We start from the raw sequence: 17,914 nt of genomic DNA on the forward strand, positions 1-17,914 counted from the left end.
TTTATGCTCGTCCCTTTTTTCCCCCCCCCCCCCCGATGTTTGCTATTACATAGTTTAGTCATTTAATAGGTCTCAAAAGTGCTATTTCAGTCCCATACCCTCCCTTAACGTTATTCTCATTGCTGCCATTTCAAGAATGTTGCATGTGAGAGCTTTTTGTCCAGTCTCTTGGTCTGTTTAACTGGGTCTGAATCCAGGCTTGCTGAAGCTGCCATCCAGAGCTGTTCGAACTGTGCCATTTTTCTTTCAGGTCTGTGAGCAGGAGATGTACTTCCTTGATTATCACAGCTGCAGAGGATAAGATTCTGGTTGCAGACAAATCTGGTGATGTCTATTCTTACTCAATAACAGAACCCCAAGCAGATGGAAAACTTGAGCTGGGTCACTTGTCTCTGCTGTTGGATGTGGTAAGTATGTGCCTCCTTGCAGTTAGTGTACAAACCTGCATTCCTGCTTGTGTTTGGGTCTTTCAGCATTGCTCTTGTCCTACATTTGGGGGTTTGTTTTTTTTATATAAATGAAGTATGTGGTCTGGATTTCTTCCTACTGAGTTTGTATCTGCAGAGTTTGGTAAAGAAACAAGCTTACCAAAGGGTTATCTGTTCTGGGAGTGTGAGTGTTCAAAAAGTCTTCATGTTACAGTCACAGAAGACTCGGTGGTGGAATATATATGGGAATTCACCCAGTCTGTCATGTCAGTTGGGCTCTTCAATGTGATAAGTTTCTTTCTTCTTAAGATGCAGTGGGACTTCTGCCTGTACCATTGGAGCTCAGTAGCTTTCACTGAACCCAGTAGTTGGTGTCACTTGTCTTAGTGAGCGAGGAAGTTACTGTTGTAAAGGTTTATGCTTTCATTGTCAGGGGAAAAGCGTGGCTTAATGTTTGCACCTGCCATTCAGAGTCAAGAGAAACAGATAGTTTACTGCTTATCTTTATTTTTCCTGGTTAGCAAGAATTATATTAAAACAAACATTGAACTACTGGACGCTATAACTCTCCCTTTACCAACAGACACTGAGTCCTGATGACCAGTATATCCTAACTGCAGACAGAGATGAGAAGATCAGAGTCAGCTTGGCAAAGGCTCCTCATAATATTGTATCCTACTGTCTGGGACACAAAGAGTAAGTTTGTTGTGTGCAGAATTTATTGCGTGCTGGTCTTCACTGTGCCTCAGTGGATGAAATGATTGTCTCCTCAAATCATATTAAACAACAGCTAGGTCTATGTCGGAATCACAGAAACATAGGATGGTTTGGGTTGGAAGGGATCTTTAAAAGTCATCTAGTCCAGCCCCCTTGCAATGAGCAGGGACATCTTCAACTAGATCAGGTTGCTCAGGGCCCCGTCCAACCTGACCTTTAATGTTTCCAGGGATGTGGCATCTCTCTGGGCAACCTGTTGCAGTGTTTCACCACCCTCATTGTAAAAAATTCCTTATATCTAGTCTGAATCTATCCTCTTCTAGTTTAAAACCATTAGCCCTTGTCCTATCACGTCAGGTCCTATTAAAAAGTCTGTCCTTTCTTATAAGCCCCCTTTAAGTATTGCAAGGTTGCAATAAGGTCTCCCGAGAGCCTTCTCTTCTCCAGGCTAAACCACCCCAACTCTCTCTGCCTGTCCTTATAGGGAGAGGTGTTCCATCCCTCTGATCATTTTTGTGGCCCCCCTCTGGACCCGCTTGAACACGTCCATGTCTTTCATGTTTTGAGGGCTCCAGAGCTGGGCGCAGTACTCCAGGTGGGGTCTCATCAGAGTGGAGTAGAGGGCCAGAATTACCTCCCTCAACCTGCTGGCCACAAGAGAATCCAAAGCCCGGAGATTGTTAGTTCAGGATGGAGCCTACCTTAGCCTTAGGAAAGGAAATCTTAGGAAGTCTTTGTGGCTTGAACAGACGCTAATCTAATGGCATCTCAATGCAGAGCTCAGACTTGGAGGTTCTGTGGTAATGCAGAAAAACCTGGCTGTATCAATAGGAAGGATAGAGCACTCTTCCTGCCTGGACATTAGACTGCAGTGAGCTAGAGGGTGCAAAATGGTCCCATAAAATAGATTCAAGGAATCACGTTTTTTAATGTAGTTACCTGGCCTTTCTGGTAGCTGAGAAAAGGGACTTGGTGTTTTACTTGAGATTGGTTCTATTGCTATGAGGAGGAACACTCAGGCAAATAGAAGGATCTGTGGAAGGTGGATCATAGGGGATATCCCTGTAGAAGGATGATGTGCTGCTGTGTTACTAAGTCCAGTAAAACGTAGGGTTCACTCTGCATCAAAACAGGAAGGATGATCTTGCCTTTCCCTTCCTTTCCTTTCTCCTCCATCCTGAAGTAAAAGTCCTAATTACAGTGATCTAAAGAGTGGAAGGCAGCAAAACAACCTGCTAGCTACACTGATGTGATTCAGATGTACTCTGACTTGCTAGGAGACTGGTAGTTCTTTAGGAATAGGAATGGGGGTTGTCTTCAAGCCAGTTTATCAGGACTTCCTTTTCAGCCTACAGGAGGGACTGTACTTTCCCTTTTCTTCTCAGTAGTCCTTTTCCCATGAAGAAGACTGATATGGCAAATAAACTTTTAAAAGACTTTTCCCCCTACATTTTGCTGCTTAAAATGTCTATGAATTGTGGTATTTTCAAAGTCTCTTGCCTTTGCCTTCCACAAAACCACATAGAGGTGGGCTTTTGAAGGCTTTTTGTTGTTGTCAGTTGTTAGGGTTTTTGAGTAGGGTTGGGGGGTTGTGCAAGGGTTTTTTTGTGTGTCCACTGCTACATTTTGAAGTCCACAGTGACAAGGTAACAGAGAAGACATGACCCTGCATAGGGCTGGCAATGCATGTAATTCTGCTTGTCTGGCCACTGAGTTACTTGGGGATAACACCCTTCCAGGCACGTTCTTTCATAAGATGATGCAATGTGGTACAGTCAACTCACTATATCAGAAACAAGACTTAAAGAAAGATGATGTGACTAGAGAACTTGAGATATGGGTAAACTTGCCCACCAAGGTGTTTTAATAGAGCATTTAGGACACAGGTTAATTTGGAGTGTCAGTTTGATTTTAATAACATCATTTGGTAGTCTAACCTGTGTAGAATTGGCATAGTACAAAAGCAAGAGACTACTCATGTTAAAGATCTAAGTAGTCTTTGATCAGGTCAGTTTCTGTAGCATATTTACAGAGCCATGTCTGATGTTCCACCTACTGTGTACACAGTTGTACTTTCTAATGAACAGAACTTGATGGTTCGAAGGACACATTTAAATCGGGGCTGTTGTGTCTGCACAAAGAGTTAGTTAGCGGCCACAGAGTGGAAAAGCACTTAGTGTAAATTGATTGAAATATTTTTAAAAAATCAATATTTAAATTAGGAACGAATAAGCAAAGGATTACATAAAGCAGCTATAATTGTCTTGTTTCACGCTCCTGGGTTTTCTTCTTTCAACGGGGTGCATGGTGATTCTTGCTGGATCTATTATGCCTGCATGCACCTGCCATTACTGCTTTGTCATGAAAGTTTGTATTACAGTGACCAAATCTATTCCTTCTATTTTTTTCTCTTTCTTTTTTTATTGGCCTCAAAATTATGTCTGTTTTCAAAAGCGAGACTGTCTCACTTAGGTAATGTTTTGCTCAGGTCACTATGTTTTTAGTTGCCGAGCTCTAAGATAATAACGAACTCCAGAAGTTCAGGTCCTCATTACTCAGCAAAGACAAGTCATGGTAGACACAGCAGTATTACATACTTCTGAAAAACAAGGTTTCTAGGTGAATGTAGACGCTGGTGGTAAATTGCCACATGTTTGTTTTAAAATTTTGTAAAGATTGCTTTTGAATGATCTCCAAATGTGATGGGAGAGATCTGGTACTCTGAAAGCTGAGTCATCACTGTTGTGTTTTAAAAGCATCTGTTGATTCATGTTTTTAATGTGCATCATGAATTGAGAAAGGGGAATGTGCTACCCAAGTAACTGTGTCTCCATTGGCATTTTTTGGTCTAAATGGCAATGTTCTCAGTCGGGAGGAAGTCAGTACTATTCCTTGAGTGCAGAAGGGGAAATACATTTTTTTCTATTAAGTAGAAAGTCAGTAGTTTGTGTAGTATATACACTGTATTAAGTACTGTAGACATATTTTTTTCTTCCTCCTAAGTAGCTTGATGTGGAGAATCTGCTTGTTTGTTTGTTTATTATAAGGTTCTCTTTAAAACTGGTGTTTTCTCTTACTGCGTGTGTGTAAAGACCAGAGTGTCATGCAAGAGAGTTCAACTTTTGACTACTTTCCCTTTAGGTTTGTAAGCAAAATACTTGTAATACCCAACTATCCTGATCTGCTGTTGTCAGCTTCTGGGGTATGTATTGCAATTTCTTCAAAAAAGTATTTTTCTTGAAAATTTAGACTTTAAAACCATTGTTTGCTTGTGTTTCCTGCAAGTTGCTTTGGATACTTGGAATAATCTGTCATGGTTTACAGCATGCCCTCTCTCTCCCCCCTTTCTCAGCTTTCTGTTCAGTGTTCAGTCATTCTATTGCTAGATCATATAAGAGCTGTTTACTGTGTTTATAGCAAGGCTAGCTTCTTATTAAGATCTTTGGGATGAAGGAATCACAAAGTCCTTAGTATTTCTTCATCGTTAACTCTTGCTTTGGAGCACAGATAAACTTTAATCATTGGACTATTAAACAACTTTGAAGCAAATGGGTATTATGCCAGCCTGCCATGACAATCAGTGTCTTGAGAATGAATGGCCTTATAATCACAGATTTATTTAATTTTTTTTTTAGAGCTTTTAAGATGAGAAAATTGTTCACTCTACACCCTCCCACTTGCTTTCCCCTGTGAGACTTGTTCTGAGTTATGTTCCTTGTCTGTATGTCCTCATTGTATGTCCAGTGCATGTTGTGCAGAGATTGCAGTGCAGTGCTACACAGTGCTTGAATGAGAACTGAAGAAGTGAGTGTTTCCTCCTTTCCCTCCCACCAGCCCTTTCCTTAAATTGATGGCATTCTGCTCTTGTGCCAGACCTGTACAGAGTGAGTAGATGGAGTTGGTCTAGAAGAAGGGAGACAACATTCTTTGTTTCCCAGACTACCAAAATTGCATAGGAAACAGATAATGTTTTCTGTGAAGATGTGAAGATCATAGTAATACTTAGCATTTGGTTTCAGCTGCTGCTCTTGCTTCCCTAAGGCTCTTGGCTCTTGTTCCTCTAATTCTTCAAGCAACTCTAGTGTTAGTGCTGTGTTCGGCTGTATTTCATTCTTAGCAAATGCTCTTTGATGACTCTAGCTTCTCTCCAGGAGGTTACTAAATCAAATGACAATTTGGGTGATAACAAGAGTAGGGGCAGAGAAGGGCAACCTGAAAGAATGGCCATTAAAACGCTGAGCACATGTATTACTGTGCTATTTGAGACAGACTTGAAATGCACTCCTCCAGCTACCCAATTTCCACTTCAAAAGGAGAATTAAAGTTAGCATGATTGAATAATTTAGAATGGAGGGGGAAAATTATGTTAATTAAAATGCTTTATCTGCAATTTGAGGTCTTAACTAAGTGACTATTTAGCAGCTTCTGTGGGAAGCTCTTCAGGGAAATGGGATTTAGCTGAAGGCCATGAGTGGCCTCTCTTTGCCTGAGGTGCTGTTATTAATAGACTTGTGTCTGCTTCCATCTGTCCAGGACTTGACACTGAGACTTTGGGAGTACAAAAGCGGAGAAGAAGTGTACTGCTGTCATCTAAGTAGCGTCTGTGGGCCTGAGACAACCAAAACTGACCAGGTATGCACATTTGTGTTAGTGCTTTTGCTAACCTCCAGATCCTTGTGACTCCCAAACGGATTTGTTGCATTTTGTTAGGAGTGCCTCCCTTCTGATGGTGGGTTTTGAAGTTGTGTGGGATCTAGAATCTGTTACAATAGCCTGGAATTTCAGGAAAGGAAAAAAGTCCCTGAAATGCATTCCTGTGTCTTCTGTACATTTCTAAAAAGTACCAAGCAGTGACCAAAAGAAGCTGTTTGTAATTCTTCCCAAATACAAGTTCTGCACACTGGACAAAGCCTTCACTAGAAAATTTTTCCAAAAACACAGGTGACTTTGTCTCTTAGCCAGCAAATATCTTGTAACACTGGAAAGATCTAAAAGTTCACCCAGTTTTAAAAATACTTAGAATTTGAAGTGTTAAAGTTGCAATTTATCTGAGCAAAAAGAAGCTTTGTAACATTTGTAACCAGTCACCTGCAATAGTACTGCCTGGTGGAGTCAGAACACTGGGCTTGTTCCTTTGGCTTGTTCTGAAGCTGAGTAGTGTCCAAAATTAAAATGTGTGAGTCCTATGTGAAAACTGAATACCCCAGGAACTCTCCTTAGCTTGAAGCCTGTACATGACTGGTGTCATACATACACGTTTGGGGTGCTACTGTGATTTGGGATGCTAATCTGATGTGAGCAGTGGTTCTGGTAGTAACTGATGTTTGGTTTTGTTCTTTCTTGTCATGTGAATTGGCATACGACCTATTAGCAGTGAAACAGTACACATTCTTGTCCCTGCTGTGTACATCATATTAAGCCAGCTGCTAATCTGTTGTGTCATTTAGGAGTTGTTCATCTTATCACCCATCCTGCTGGGTGTTATTTTCATGTGAATCTCTAAAAACACTTCTTTCTCTGAAGACCACAGCTGTCTCCCAGTTGTTAGGTGACTGGGAAGCCTGTAGCCGTGCATGGTTCTTGAGGCAAATCCACTCTGGAATTCATATCCAGGCTGAAATGGAATTGAAAAGTTCTGTCTTTCCTCCCTTGTGTTTTGCTGTGGTTTTGGTTAGTCGAAGTGTGTTGTGCTTGGCCTCTCCCAGCAGTTGGGAGCCATTCGTGGGGATCTCTGAGATTCTTTGCTGTACGTGTAGGTCTGGCCTGATCTTGTTAGTGGGATTCCTAGTTAATGAAGTGGGAGCACAACCTATGGGAAGCTCCTAGGGACAGACCTGACAACTCAAGGTTTCTTCTGTGTAGAAGACATCAGCAAGTTGTTCTTTGTGTTGGAGTAATAACGTGTAACTTTCTGTCCGTGCATAAGCCCAAGAAGGCAGCCACTTGCATCACAGCATTCAAAGCTTACATACTGGAAATGTTGGTTTTGGCCTAGAGTTCCTGTTAGCAGGAGTTCAGGGTAGTATATATATGTGGACAATTTAGCCTGCTCCTGAACTTGAAAGTATACTTTAAAGCACACCTGAGCCAGAGACCTCTTGTACACATTCACAAGGTCTCGGACCCATTTCAGCTTGAGTCTAGTGCTTGAACTCTTTGAAGTAGCTATTTCTGGGTTTTTTCACAAGCAAAAAAACGGGTGTACCAAATTGGGGGACAAGCCCATCTGGCTGGTATCCTCTTACAGTCTGGGCGCAGCAGGATTTGAGTGAGGAATGGATAGTTAACATTGAGGCAAACCTACAAATTTACTTTACCACATATAGCCTTCTGGAAATAAGTGGACTGGGGAGTTTCAAAGCCCAAGTGTTTTATCTTTGTGTTCAAAAGTAGCTCATGAATTGAGTGCTCTGAAACAACATGGTTTGATAGACATTGAATCCATGTCTGCAGTAATGTTGCAAGGTATTTCTTTTGGAGAGAAGAATGGTTTTATTTTAAAATACTTTGTCTTTTAGCTTTATTGGATTATTGAGGACTAATAAGCAACTAGATGTGAAGTGGGGAATCTTAATATTAATTTTCAAAATGTTACTTGTCGCTTAGACTGGCTTAGCATTTAGTAAGATAGTTTGCATGTAAATTAACGTGCTTGATCTCACACTGAATCCTAACTCCATTGCTTACAAACAAGTTTATAAAAAATATTAAGTTATATAATAAACCTTGAACGTAGTATTGGATAAACTAACACGTTAGAGGAAAAAAACCTTGGTGCTGCAAGCAAGAGCTATTTAAAAAATTATCTCCAACTGTCTTAGAATGTTTTTGAAGGCTTTTAAATGTAGTTTAGTAATACTTGCCTTGTGTCATAACACCTGATGAAGCCCCTTCCATGTGATAGTCTTTATGCTGATGGAGTCTCTCAGTAGAAACTTGGGGTGCCCTTTGACTGAGGAATCTTTGTTTAGCTGCTTTACCTCGGTGTGAGTAAGCAATGACAGAAAGGGAAAATCCACAAACTGTGGGTTAATAAATGTAACACAGTGGTTAATAAACTATTCCTGCGGTGTTTTGCAGTTCTTCTCTCCACTGCTCTATGTGTCTCTTAACTGTGGTCTTGGAAGCCTCAGGCTGGCCTGTTCCTTGAATCTGTGAAATTCTGCTTACTGCCCACTCTTACAGGTGTTTTAAAATCTGTCTCTGATGACACTAAATTTGCACAATGCTTGAGGGGTGCAAAAGACTCAGTTGACTTCCAGATTTCATATGTACTTGGAACAGTGATCAGACAGCGTCCCAGGGTTTACAGAGAGATAAAGGACAGATGTAAACCTTAATGCGGTGCATTGCCACCTTTGTGCTGTATTGCTACACAGGTGTCAATATGTACTTCTTCTAGAACAGTTACTATCTTGATGGCCAGCAGGACCAAAGGGGAAAGGAGACTTGGGTTTTGCTGGCATAACAGTGCTAGAAATGCCAGAGATGATCTCTGGTGGTAGTATTTAGCCATGCTGTGCATCCAGGTGTATCAAAGATCATCTTCAAAACCGAGTGTGACATTTATAGTCTGAATTTAAGGGAAAAATCTCTTGAGTCAGCACTTTGTAGGTTGTAACTACAACCTACAGACAGCATGCTGTCTGTAAATGACTCCGGCAGCCAAAGATCAGATGAGGACGTAAGTGTTTTTTCTTTTCTTTTGCGTTGCATTTCATTTTTACTGTTGATAACCACTGTGAATGCACTGAAGCTTGAAATGCAACTTGAAGCACAATGATAATGGAATCATCAGTAATGGTGGGTTATGTGAGCACATAAATGTGGGCTTATTTTGCTTGGCAGATGATGAATATATGTCTGTTTTGGGAATGTAGGAGTGTTTGTGAGCAGTGTAGCATTGATTTCAGCTGATGGGTTGCAGATCCTCAGTTCATTTTCCCACTAGAATGGGAGTAATTCTCTAATTTTGTAGTGCTATATAAATATTTTTCCTACTTCAGAGCTTTCACCTCATCTGATCCTCTTGATGGCAGAAGCTTGTTTAAAGTCCAGAACATGAATTGCACAACTCTACCCCAGTGCTCCAGTACATTAATTTTTCATAGGGTCACCTCTCCTTACAGAGGACATCAAAAGTTAATTTTAAGGTGTTGGCAGGCTGATAACAGTGTCATATAAATGCTGAATAAGTTCAGAGAGTATTAGGTGAACATCTGTTTATCACAGACTGCTCTTGTAGCTCTTCTTTAAGTTAACTGATTTCATAGGCTTGTCCTTGAACAAGATACTACTCTGGGGCTTGCGTTCACTTGGCTGATTGTTAACTTACCCACACATGGAGAGGAAAGAGCTTGCAAAGAAGATGTATTTTCCTGTCTCCATCCAGCTGTAAGTAACACTTGGTTCAAATCAAAAAAGCTGCTGTCTCCCTCCCCCAGTGAGGGTCGGGGAGAGCTGCTGCATACTTCAAGTTCACAGAACCCTTTGTCTCTCTGACAAAGCACTCAGCTCTGTAGGTGGCATTTCCCATCGCTACACTTGCCCTGCATTTTTGTCATGAGAGAGGCAGAGCTTTGTTATTAGAAATAAATATCAGAGGTTTGGATTTTTTTAATATATATATGTGTCTTGGCTTGTTCCCTTGAATGTCTAAAGAACCCACAATAGGTATTACAATAGGAGGTGTCAGTTCTACTCTGAATCTGTGGTGTAAGTGGCTCCATACTGCAATAACTACATTTAGATGTATTAGCTACAGAGAATGTTTCAGATTTAGCTCACTCGTCCTACCTGGTATTTGGAACCGTAAGCATTTTATGTCCATGTTAAACAGGGGTCCCGGGTCCCAATGCTAAATATGGACTAACAACTTAGTATTTCTGCAGAGTAGCAAGAAATTAGTCCCATCCATTCTCAAGAGCTCTGAAACATATCATCCTTTTGATAATGTCTTTTATAAAGTGCTCCTCTTCTGTCCAAACAGGCAATTATGTGAGTGAAAAGTGTGTGCATGCTGTTGTTCTTGCTTCCCCCCCACGAGATTGTATCACACAACAGATTTTTTTTTTTTTTTCCCCCTCATGTGCTGGAGATGCACTGTGTAACCCTGGTTTTCAGCTATATTTATACAATTAATTAAATTTCTTTCCTGCAGTTGGTTTATCTTTTAGTAGTTGCATCATGTACTGTTGACAAAATAGTTAGCTTCTGGTATTAAACTTGCTGACTTGAATATTTAGAAGCTGTACAGCTTGTTTTGCTTTCCTATACTGATTGCAAAATTCTGAAACAAGCACCCTGACAATGCCTATACATCAGCTGGTAGCTCAAAGGGTAAAATCTTGTGGTTACTTGCAAATTCAGCTTAAGCTGATGAACCAGAGGTTCTGTCTAGTGACCAGTGTTGTGTTAGGGAAAGAGGTGAAGGCTGGAAAGGGGGTAAAAGGAAAGTGGACATGATGCATCTGAATTCTGCCAGCAGAGCGTCAAGATCTTTTTTCCCTGACCTAAAGAGAATAGCTCACTGCTTCTCTAGTAGGAAGGTTTTATTAATCAGAAGTGCTGGTGTTATCGCTACTTATAAAATATACTTGAGAACCAGCCTTTTTGCCTTTACAGTTTTGTCTTTCACATTATATAACAGATACTTTTGAAAAAGCACTCTAGGGCATCTTTTTGCAGCTTCTCTGCTCCTCCCAAGTTCTTGCTTTGCACTTGAGCCTCAAATCAGTTGCTATATATTTCAGGTAGTATGGTTGTGCGGCAAAGGTATTTCTCTGATTCTCTTCCACATAAAACTATGTATCTTTTAAATCAGGAGTGTGGTGTGGGGTTTTTTTGTTGTTGTTGGGTGTGGGAGTTTGTTGTTGTTGTTTTGTTTTGGTGTGTTTTTTATTTTAATGAGGAAAATGACTTCAGGCAGTCTTGCCTTGTTCTTCAGAACACCAGAGACAACGCAGCAAGGATATTAGCTATGCATCACTATCTTCTTTTTTTAACAAACATAACAGCAGCTAATGGCTTGTGTTTATAATCTCTAAGCTGCTAGTGTGATATTCTAGCTGAGCAGGCTTAATGTTGATGGTTTTGCCATTAGCAGTGCAGGAGAGAATATTTGAAGGTGGTGTACATTTCCTTCATCTGTTAGTTTGTCTATTAAGAGTAGTTCACTAAAACCTTTACATTTGATCTCTGTTTGGATGGCTGTGAAGGGAGAAGCGTGGAAAACTTCATAAAACAGCAAACACTGGTACAAAAATATACTTGACTGCAGTTTAGAGCTAATTATGTTGCTTAACTTGCTGTAAATTAAGACATCTGCTAAATTTAAAGGCTAAGACATGAAATGGAATGTGAATTTTCTGCCCATAAATGGTCTTAACTTACAAGGATGTTTCTTTTTCTTTTCCTAATAGAAATACCCTGTGTCAAGAATAACCTACTGCTGTCAAGGTGCTTATGTTGCTGTTCTTTGTGATGGGTAAGAATAAATGGAGTAATGGCTAAAATCATCACAGCTCCTGCAAAGGCAAGAGCAGCTTTCCCTGTTGGCTGTCCTAACTTTCCCCTAGCCTGCAGTACTTGGTACTGTGGGTCTCCGAGCATCCCAGGCATGCCTGTGGCCTCACAGGGAGCCTCTGAGTCCTTGTTGTACTTGGTCTGAGTGCAGAGGTGAGTGCGAGGGGCACCCAGCTTAGTTAAGTTTTGCAGACTTTGTGATGCCTTTACCTCGCAGGAGGAAACGCAAGACTACGATGCACTGCTCGGTGCTCAGGATGTCTCCCTAAATCACTGTGCCTGACCCGTGTGTTTTTATTCAGGGTGCTGTGGTGACGGAGCGGCCAAACTTCTGTTACTGTATTCTGCTCCTGTAAATGGGTTCAGCCATTCTGTTTAAAACCACAGTGTTGCTTCAGTTTAAAACTGTGGAGAGGTTATGTTGGCTTTTGGGTTCAAATGTACGTGTTTGCCTAAGGAGAGAGTGCTTGGGAGCTGAATGGCCTAAGCACTGAGGAGGAACCTTACAAATCCGACTGGCAGGGAAATGTCTTGTGGGGATGGACAAGCCTTCTTCCCCTCTCATTCCACAGCACCTTAAGCCTGCCAAGGAGGCTGTTCTTCCTGACAAAAGCTTGCCAACAGGAAAGGGAGAGATTGCCAGAGCTGACTGTACAGTGAAATCAGCAATCTGTCCCCTCAGTGGACTTGCTCTTCACCGGAGCAAGGAGCCTTAGCTGCTTCCCATCAGGCTTTCTGCATGGGCATCCAAACTGGCCCTGGAAGGGGAAGCCATGTCAGCCGAGGGCTATGCCTGTGTCACTTGGCCCAGGGGCTGTGCTGTGCTCTGCATCAGGCTTTCATTTCCAGCTCCACAGCCCAGCGTTTCTAACTAGTGCTGTCATGTGGACCTGGTAGGCAACTCAGGAGGGAGCTGAGCTGTCCTGCCTGGCACACTGGGAACCTGTCTGAGGGAGGTTGGGAAGCTCTACACGTAGAGGCTGTGGCTGTTAGAGGAGCGAGTGCTGATGGAAGAGGTGGAGATGAGTGCAGTGCCAGAGTCCTATTCTTCAGCCATGTCAAGGTTTTCCTGTCCCTCTCATTCCCTCCTCCCCTCCCCGGCATGTAATTCCTTTCCTGTTTTATTTTGACCGGTGCTCAGCTACATGTTCTTTCAAGTGAAGCCCTGTAGGTCACTGTGCTATGATGCAACACTCCTTATATAAATCCTTAGTAATCCTTATGAAATTCCCTTTACAACCTTTTTTTTTTTTCTTTTTTTTTTTTAAAGAAAAGGCAGCGTTGACTGCTTTTTCTTTCATATAACACTTGAAAAGCCATTTGACATGTTAGGTATTTACAGCTTCTGTCTCAAATCACATAAGCAAACTGCACTTGAAGTGCTAGGGTATTTTTTGCAATTCCTAATGACTTTGCTTTGGCTCTGTTTGGAATTAGAGTGGGTGTTTGCAGTTTGCTGTACAAGTGATGGCTGTAGGTGGATTTGGTTATAATAGTAATTAAGTTTTTCCTCTCAAAAGTATTCCCACAGTCTACATCTTTCAGCTTGATGCCATTGCCCAGCAGCTAGTTTACAGACAGCAAATCTCTTTGAAACATAAAGTTTGGGACATTGCATTTGAGGAAACGGGAAATCTATGGATTTTGGAGGAAGACAGTGAAGCTCCTCTTCAATTGTACAGACCATGTGATGGACAGTGGAAGGTAGATAACTTCTGTTATGCTAACATCCCTATGTTCCATGAAAGCTAAATGGCACACTTCTCTATGTCTTGAGACTGAATAAAAGTCGTAGATACACATCTCATTCTACTTCTCTCACCTGTGTATAACACAAAGCTGCTGAGAGCTTGTCATGAAAACCAGTCTCTTCTCTGGTAAAGCTAACATCTGGCATATCAGGATCAGACAGAGTAGTTGTCAGCTGTTGCACTCAGTACTTTAAACCATTGCCTGTGCTTTCTGTGTGCTACACTTGATTATTTAAAAAAAAACCAAACCAACAAAATCCCTTTGTGCTTTGCTCAAGAATGCTTTCCACACAGCCTTTCCTGTGCCTGCCTCTCGAGGGATCCTTTGGGGGCAAGGCATTCTGGAAGCATTAGGGGATTTTTTTTTTTTTTTTTTTCATTGAGAACAGGGAGTCAAATTTGAGGGATGTGCTATCAAGTTCTCTGTAATAGCCTATTAAACAACTGGAAACTCACTTGTTATCCATATAAGTCCTCAGTTAATGATGGTGTAGTTGTGAAGTGGTTTTAAATAAAACTTTCTCTGACCTTTTTGTGTTCCTCGTGATATTCCTTTTCCTCACAGATAGTAAGTGGGAATCCATTTTCTTTTCGTTCAAGCCACAAAGCTTCCCCAGCAGAACACATGATCTCAGGCCAGGTTTTTGTAGCAGTCCTGGAAAAAAGGAGCCTAAAAGACATCGTGAAGGGCTTACACTTGCTCTCGTTTCACTGTACTCATATGAGAGCTGTTGCATTTTCCAGTGTGCTGTGAAACATGAGATTGTTTATTATTCCCAAAATGTCATGCAATGTTCCTTCTTTTCCTAGCCTGTAACTGATGACGAAGGATTACAGAAGATGTCAAAACATCTTCAGGACAACTGGACAGTGTTTGAAGGTGAGAAATTTGGCCTAGAGGCCCAGGAAATGCAGTTTTTACAGCTAAAGCATAATTTTTAGGAGCAAAATCAGAGTTCAGGTCAGCTCAGCTGGCTGTTGAAGTCACTTTCAGTTTTCTCAGTTTCATCACTCCATCTGGTATGGAAGTTAGTGTAGATCATGAAGTGTGTTCAGGTTACTGTTACAACAAAATGGTGTAGGTATTTAGATCAGAATTACAGCATTATAGCTGTTTTACCTAGGCACCTTATCACAGGGCTGTATCTGAACACCCTATGACAGAGCTGCTGGAGTCTGTCTTACTGCTGTAATATTGAATACTGTTGTTTGTGGTCTTGTCTCTTACTTGGGCATGACACTTTATCAGAAATACAGCAGAGATAGTAAGAATGGAATAGTCATGGGAGGAGCAGCTTTGCTGTAAAGATGGGCCATTTGGGTCCACTTTGGCAAAGCAGATTATGTGGAGCTTGTTGTGGCTGGAGGGTGTGACCCTGGATGGTATCATCAGGGGTGAAATTGATTGCTGTGAGGGCTGGTTCATTTTGTTCTTGATTTCTGCCCCACCTCCAGTCTCTGGCAGAAAAATAATGCATGGTTTACTAGTTCAGAAGCACCCTATGTTTCCAGGATTTTTTGTATTTAAAAACCATCAAACTTTATTTAAAAGCTGAAATTAGGGCAGTGATGGCTGCAGGGTAGAGAAGGGTTGTGGCATGCGCTAGCATATGTCTCATTATGTATTGAGAGTTGATTAATTGAAATGTCTCTCCTGTACTTTGCTGCGAAACTGGGAACCTTCTTCCTTAAAAAAGGTGTTACAGTCCTCACTGGTCTCTTGGTCTGTTCCTGGTGGTCATACATAAAGGTGATTAACCTACATAGATGGAATTGTTGCAGGAATGGGCAGTCTAATGGAAAGTCTCCTTGATATCTAGTATTGTATGGTTTAGGGTGTATCTGTCATTAAGTTGGTCATTAAGTTGTCATTAAGTTGGTACAGTCTTTGAAATTTAAGAGGAAGTCAGGTACTCCTTTAGAAGGGAGATTGTTTGCATGTAGATGTTGCAGACTTGATAGTTACAGCCAGGCAGATAATTAGAAGTATGAGGTCTGAGTGAAAATGAGCAACAGAAAAGTAAAAAGAGCAGGCAGGGGAAGAGGTTCTGAGCATAATTAGCCAGTGTAGCAAATTACTGTGGTACACGGTAGCTGGCTGCATCTGCAGATGGGAAGGGAGGACTGCTCAGATGACAGGGTCTATTATTGTTAATTAGTAAGGGCAGGCTCACTTGATGAGCACTTATGCTAGTGCATAATTAATGCTTGAAAAGGTAGTTACTTCTTTTAAAAAAGGTGATCATTATATTGTTTAAAGCCAGTCTTAATGCCTGTATATCGTCCTTTTATAAACTTGTTTCACCTGATTGATGATTCTGTAGCATTTAAGATGCGTAGGTCAATCTTGAAGTACACGTTAAACACTTTGACATTCTATTATAACTGATCTCAGAAAAGATAGAGCAAGATTCAGTGCAGATTGATCAAGTAGAGAGCAGCATGGCTATTCAAACTGACAACACGCAATTTCTCCCAGGGCCAAAGGCCAATAAATTGGTTACTATGCCAGTGCAAGACCCTCAAAAGTAAAGGCATGCGCTTTGCTGAGTACCAGTGAGGGAAAGTTGTTTTGTTTGTGTACCAAGAAACAAGGGGACGTTGTATGTACATTACTGTGGGGCAGCACACTAGCTTCAGGACCAAACCCTAGCAAATACTGGATTTCCTTGCATTTGCCCTTTAAGATTGAGAATTTGGGGAAGTGGGAAAAGGTAGGAGTACAAAGAGAACTAGAGGTAACTGACTTTGTCAGGTACCACTCTAAAATTTTTTTGAAATGTGGACCTAGCCAACTAGTCTTATTCTGTATTCTCTACAGAAACAATCTGTTCGGGGTTTTTTGGAAAGTAGTTAGTTCCCCTGTTAAACTTGTCTAAACTTACAGTCTTGGAGATGGTGTGTTGAACATTATGCTGGGTTCACAGAAGGTGTAACAGAACCATTGGGGTGGATATTTAGAAATGTGTATGTGCTGTAGGACATCACTATTTGAAGTCTACTTCTTTAAGCTTCTTTTAATACTCTAGGAGGCAAGTTAGCTAAGCATAGTTCAGTAGCATATGCCCGTTGCAGTGCTTAAGTCTTGGGGAACAACAAGTGGTGACAGCAGTCATTTTAAAACAGGAACCTTGAAGTTCTGCAAGTGTCCAACATGTAAAAAGAGCTGTGTGCCCTCTTTGCTTGAATGTCAGGTGCTTGCCTCTGCGAAATTAAAAATGGAGGCTGTGCTTGGCTGTGTGAATGCAGGACAGATGCTTACCAACACAAATCAGGCTTACACAGTGCAAATGCTGATATTAAGTAAAGTGGATAGGACCACAGTAAATGAGTTGAAATGCCACTATCTAGAATTACAGTACAGGAAGTAATTGGTGAGACTGCTAAGGGAAATAACACTTGTCTTGTGTTCTTGCTTTGCCCAATTGCAGGTTTTGTTGGTGCAGAGAGCCACTACAGCAGTCTCTACAAGGCTTCATTTGATAACATGGCTGCCTACCTACAGAGGAAAGAGGAAAGGTTACAGCAGCAGAAAAAGAAAAGGCAGGATCTGCAATGTGGTTCAAATGGACAAACAAAAAAGATGAAGACTGAGGAATCATTGCTATGACACTTGTTAGCTTGTAACTTTTGCCTTGCTGAGAACTGATCTGACTGCAGACTGTTTTTAAATGTAAAATGAATTACGGAAGGAGACTGGTTTAAACTTTTATTCAGATTCAGGTTTTCAGGTAGCCTGATATGAAAAGATCCTGCTTGCAGCAGATAATGTGTTTACAATATGCTTAAGCTTCTAGCAGCATACAGGTGTTAGTGGTTCAGTCCCAGGAATCTCTAAGGCATGATAGATGAATATTGGAAATGGTATTTTCCTTGAAACAGGATTTTCTTTTTGCCTACTGTGTTCAGGCTTTCTTCTGCAGGTGGAAGTGCACAGATTAAAGTTGATGTGATTTTTTTTTGTTGTTATTTGTTTCTTTTGGGTTTTGGCTTTTTTTTTTTTTAACTTTTTAAAAGGTCTGTTAGTTAATGTAGCTAACTTACTGTACCTGGCTATGGGAAAGGGACTGTAGCGAAATTGTTGCTGTATATGAAAGCTTTTAGCTGAGACTTTGCCATCCCTGGTTTTACCCTTTACCTTCAGTTTATATGGTAGGGATTCTGCCTAGCTTCTAATCCATTGCTTCTTACTTGTGGCTTATTTCTATAGCAAGAAGTGCAAAAATAGATTTTATACACTGGAAAGTAAAAGTAAAATATGTCAGTCAACTTCGTGTTATTGGAAGATCCTTCTGTTACAGTATGATCCTGGTGTGTCTGTGAAAACGATTTGAGTGTCCGATGTGCAAAGCCTGGAGTGCATTCTGCTTCTTTCAAGAAGTCTTTCATGTTGCAATTAGCCAAAGAATACATCTTATTGAAAAGTTATCAGTAAGAGCCTTATGGGATCACTTGTTGCTTCATCATGGGGCAGAAGATAGCATTCATCTACCA

General features: G+C 41.1%; 1 protein-coding gene across 1 annotated transcript in view; it reads left to right on the forward strand.

The window, feature by feature from the left end:
* WDR4 (WD repeat domain 4) overlaps positions 1-17,353 on the forward strand; it is an 18,850-nt gene extending 1,497 nt beyond the window's left edge. The window contains exons 2-9 of the mRNA XM_010580281.1: positions 251-407; positions 1,012-1,124; positions 4,287-4,347; positions 5,679-5,777; positions 11,567-11,631; positions 13,190-13,373; positions 14,231-14,300; positions 16,852-17,353. Of these exons, the coding sequence (XP_010578583.1) occupies positions 251-407; positions 1,012-1,124; positions 4,287-4,347; positions 5,679-5,777; positions 11,567-11,631; positions 13,190-13,373; positions 14,231-14,300; positions 16,852-17,030 (928 nt within the window). The 3' untranslated portion in view covers positions 17,031-17,353. The remainder of the gene's footprint in view (positions 1-250; positions 408-1,011; positions 1,125-4,286; positions 4,348-5,678; positions 5,778-11,566; positions 11,632-13,189; positions 13,374-14,230; positions 14,301-16,851) is intronic.
* Positions 17,354-17,914: the final 561 nt, after the last annotated feature.

Source organism: Haliaeetus leucocephalus, unplaced genomic scaffold (assembly GCF_000737465.1).
Source record: "Haliaeetus leucocephalus isolate CR32 unplaced genomic scaffold, Haliaeetus_leucocephalus-4.0 Scaffold702, whole genome shotgun sequence".
Taxonomy (NCBI): Eukaryota; Metazoa; Chordata; class Aves; order Accipitriformes; family Accipitridae; genus Haliaeetus; species Haliaeetus leucocephalus.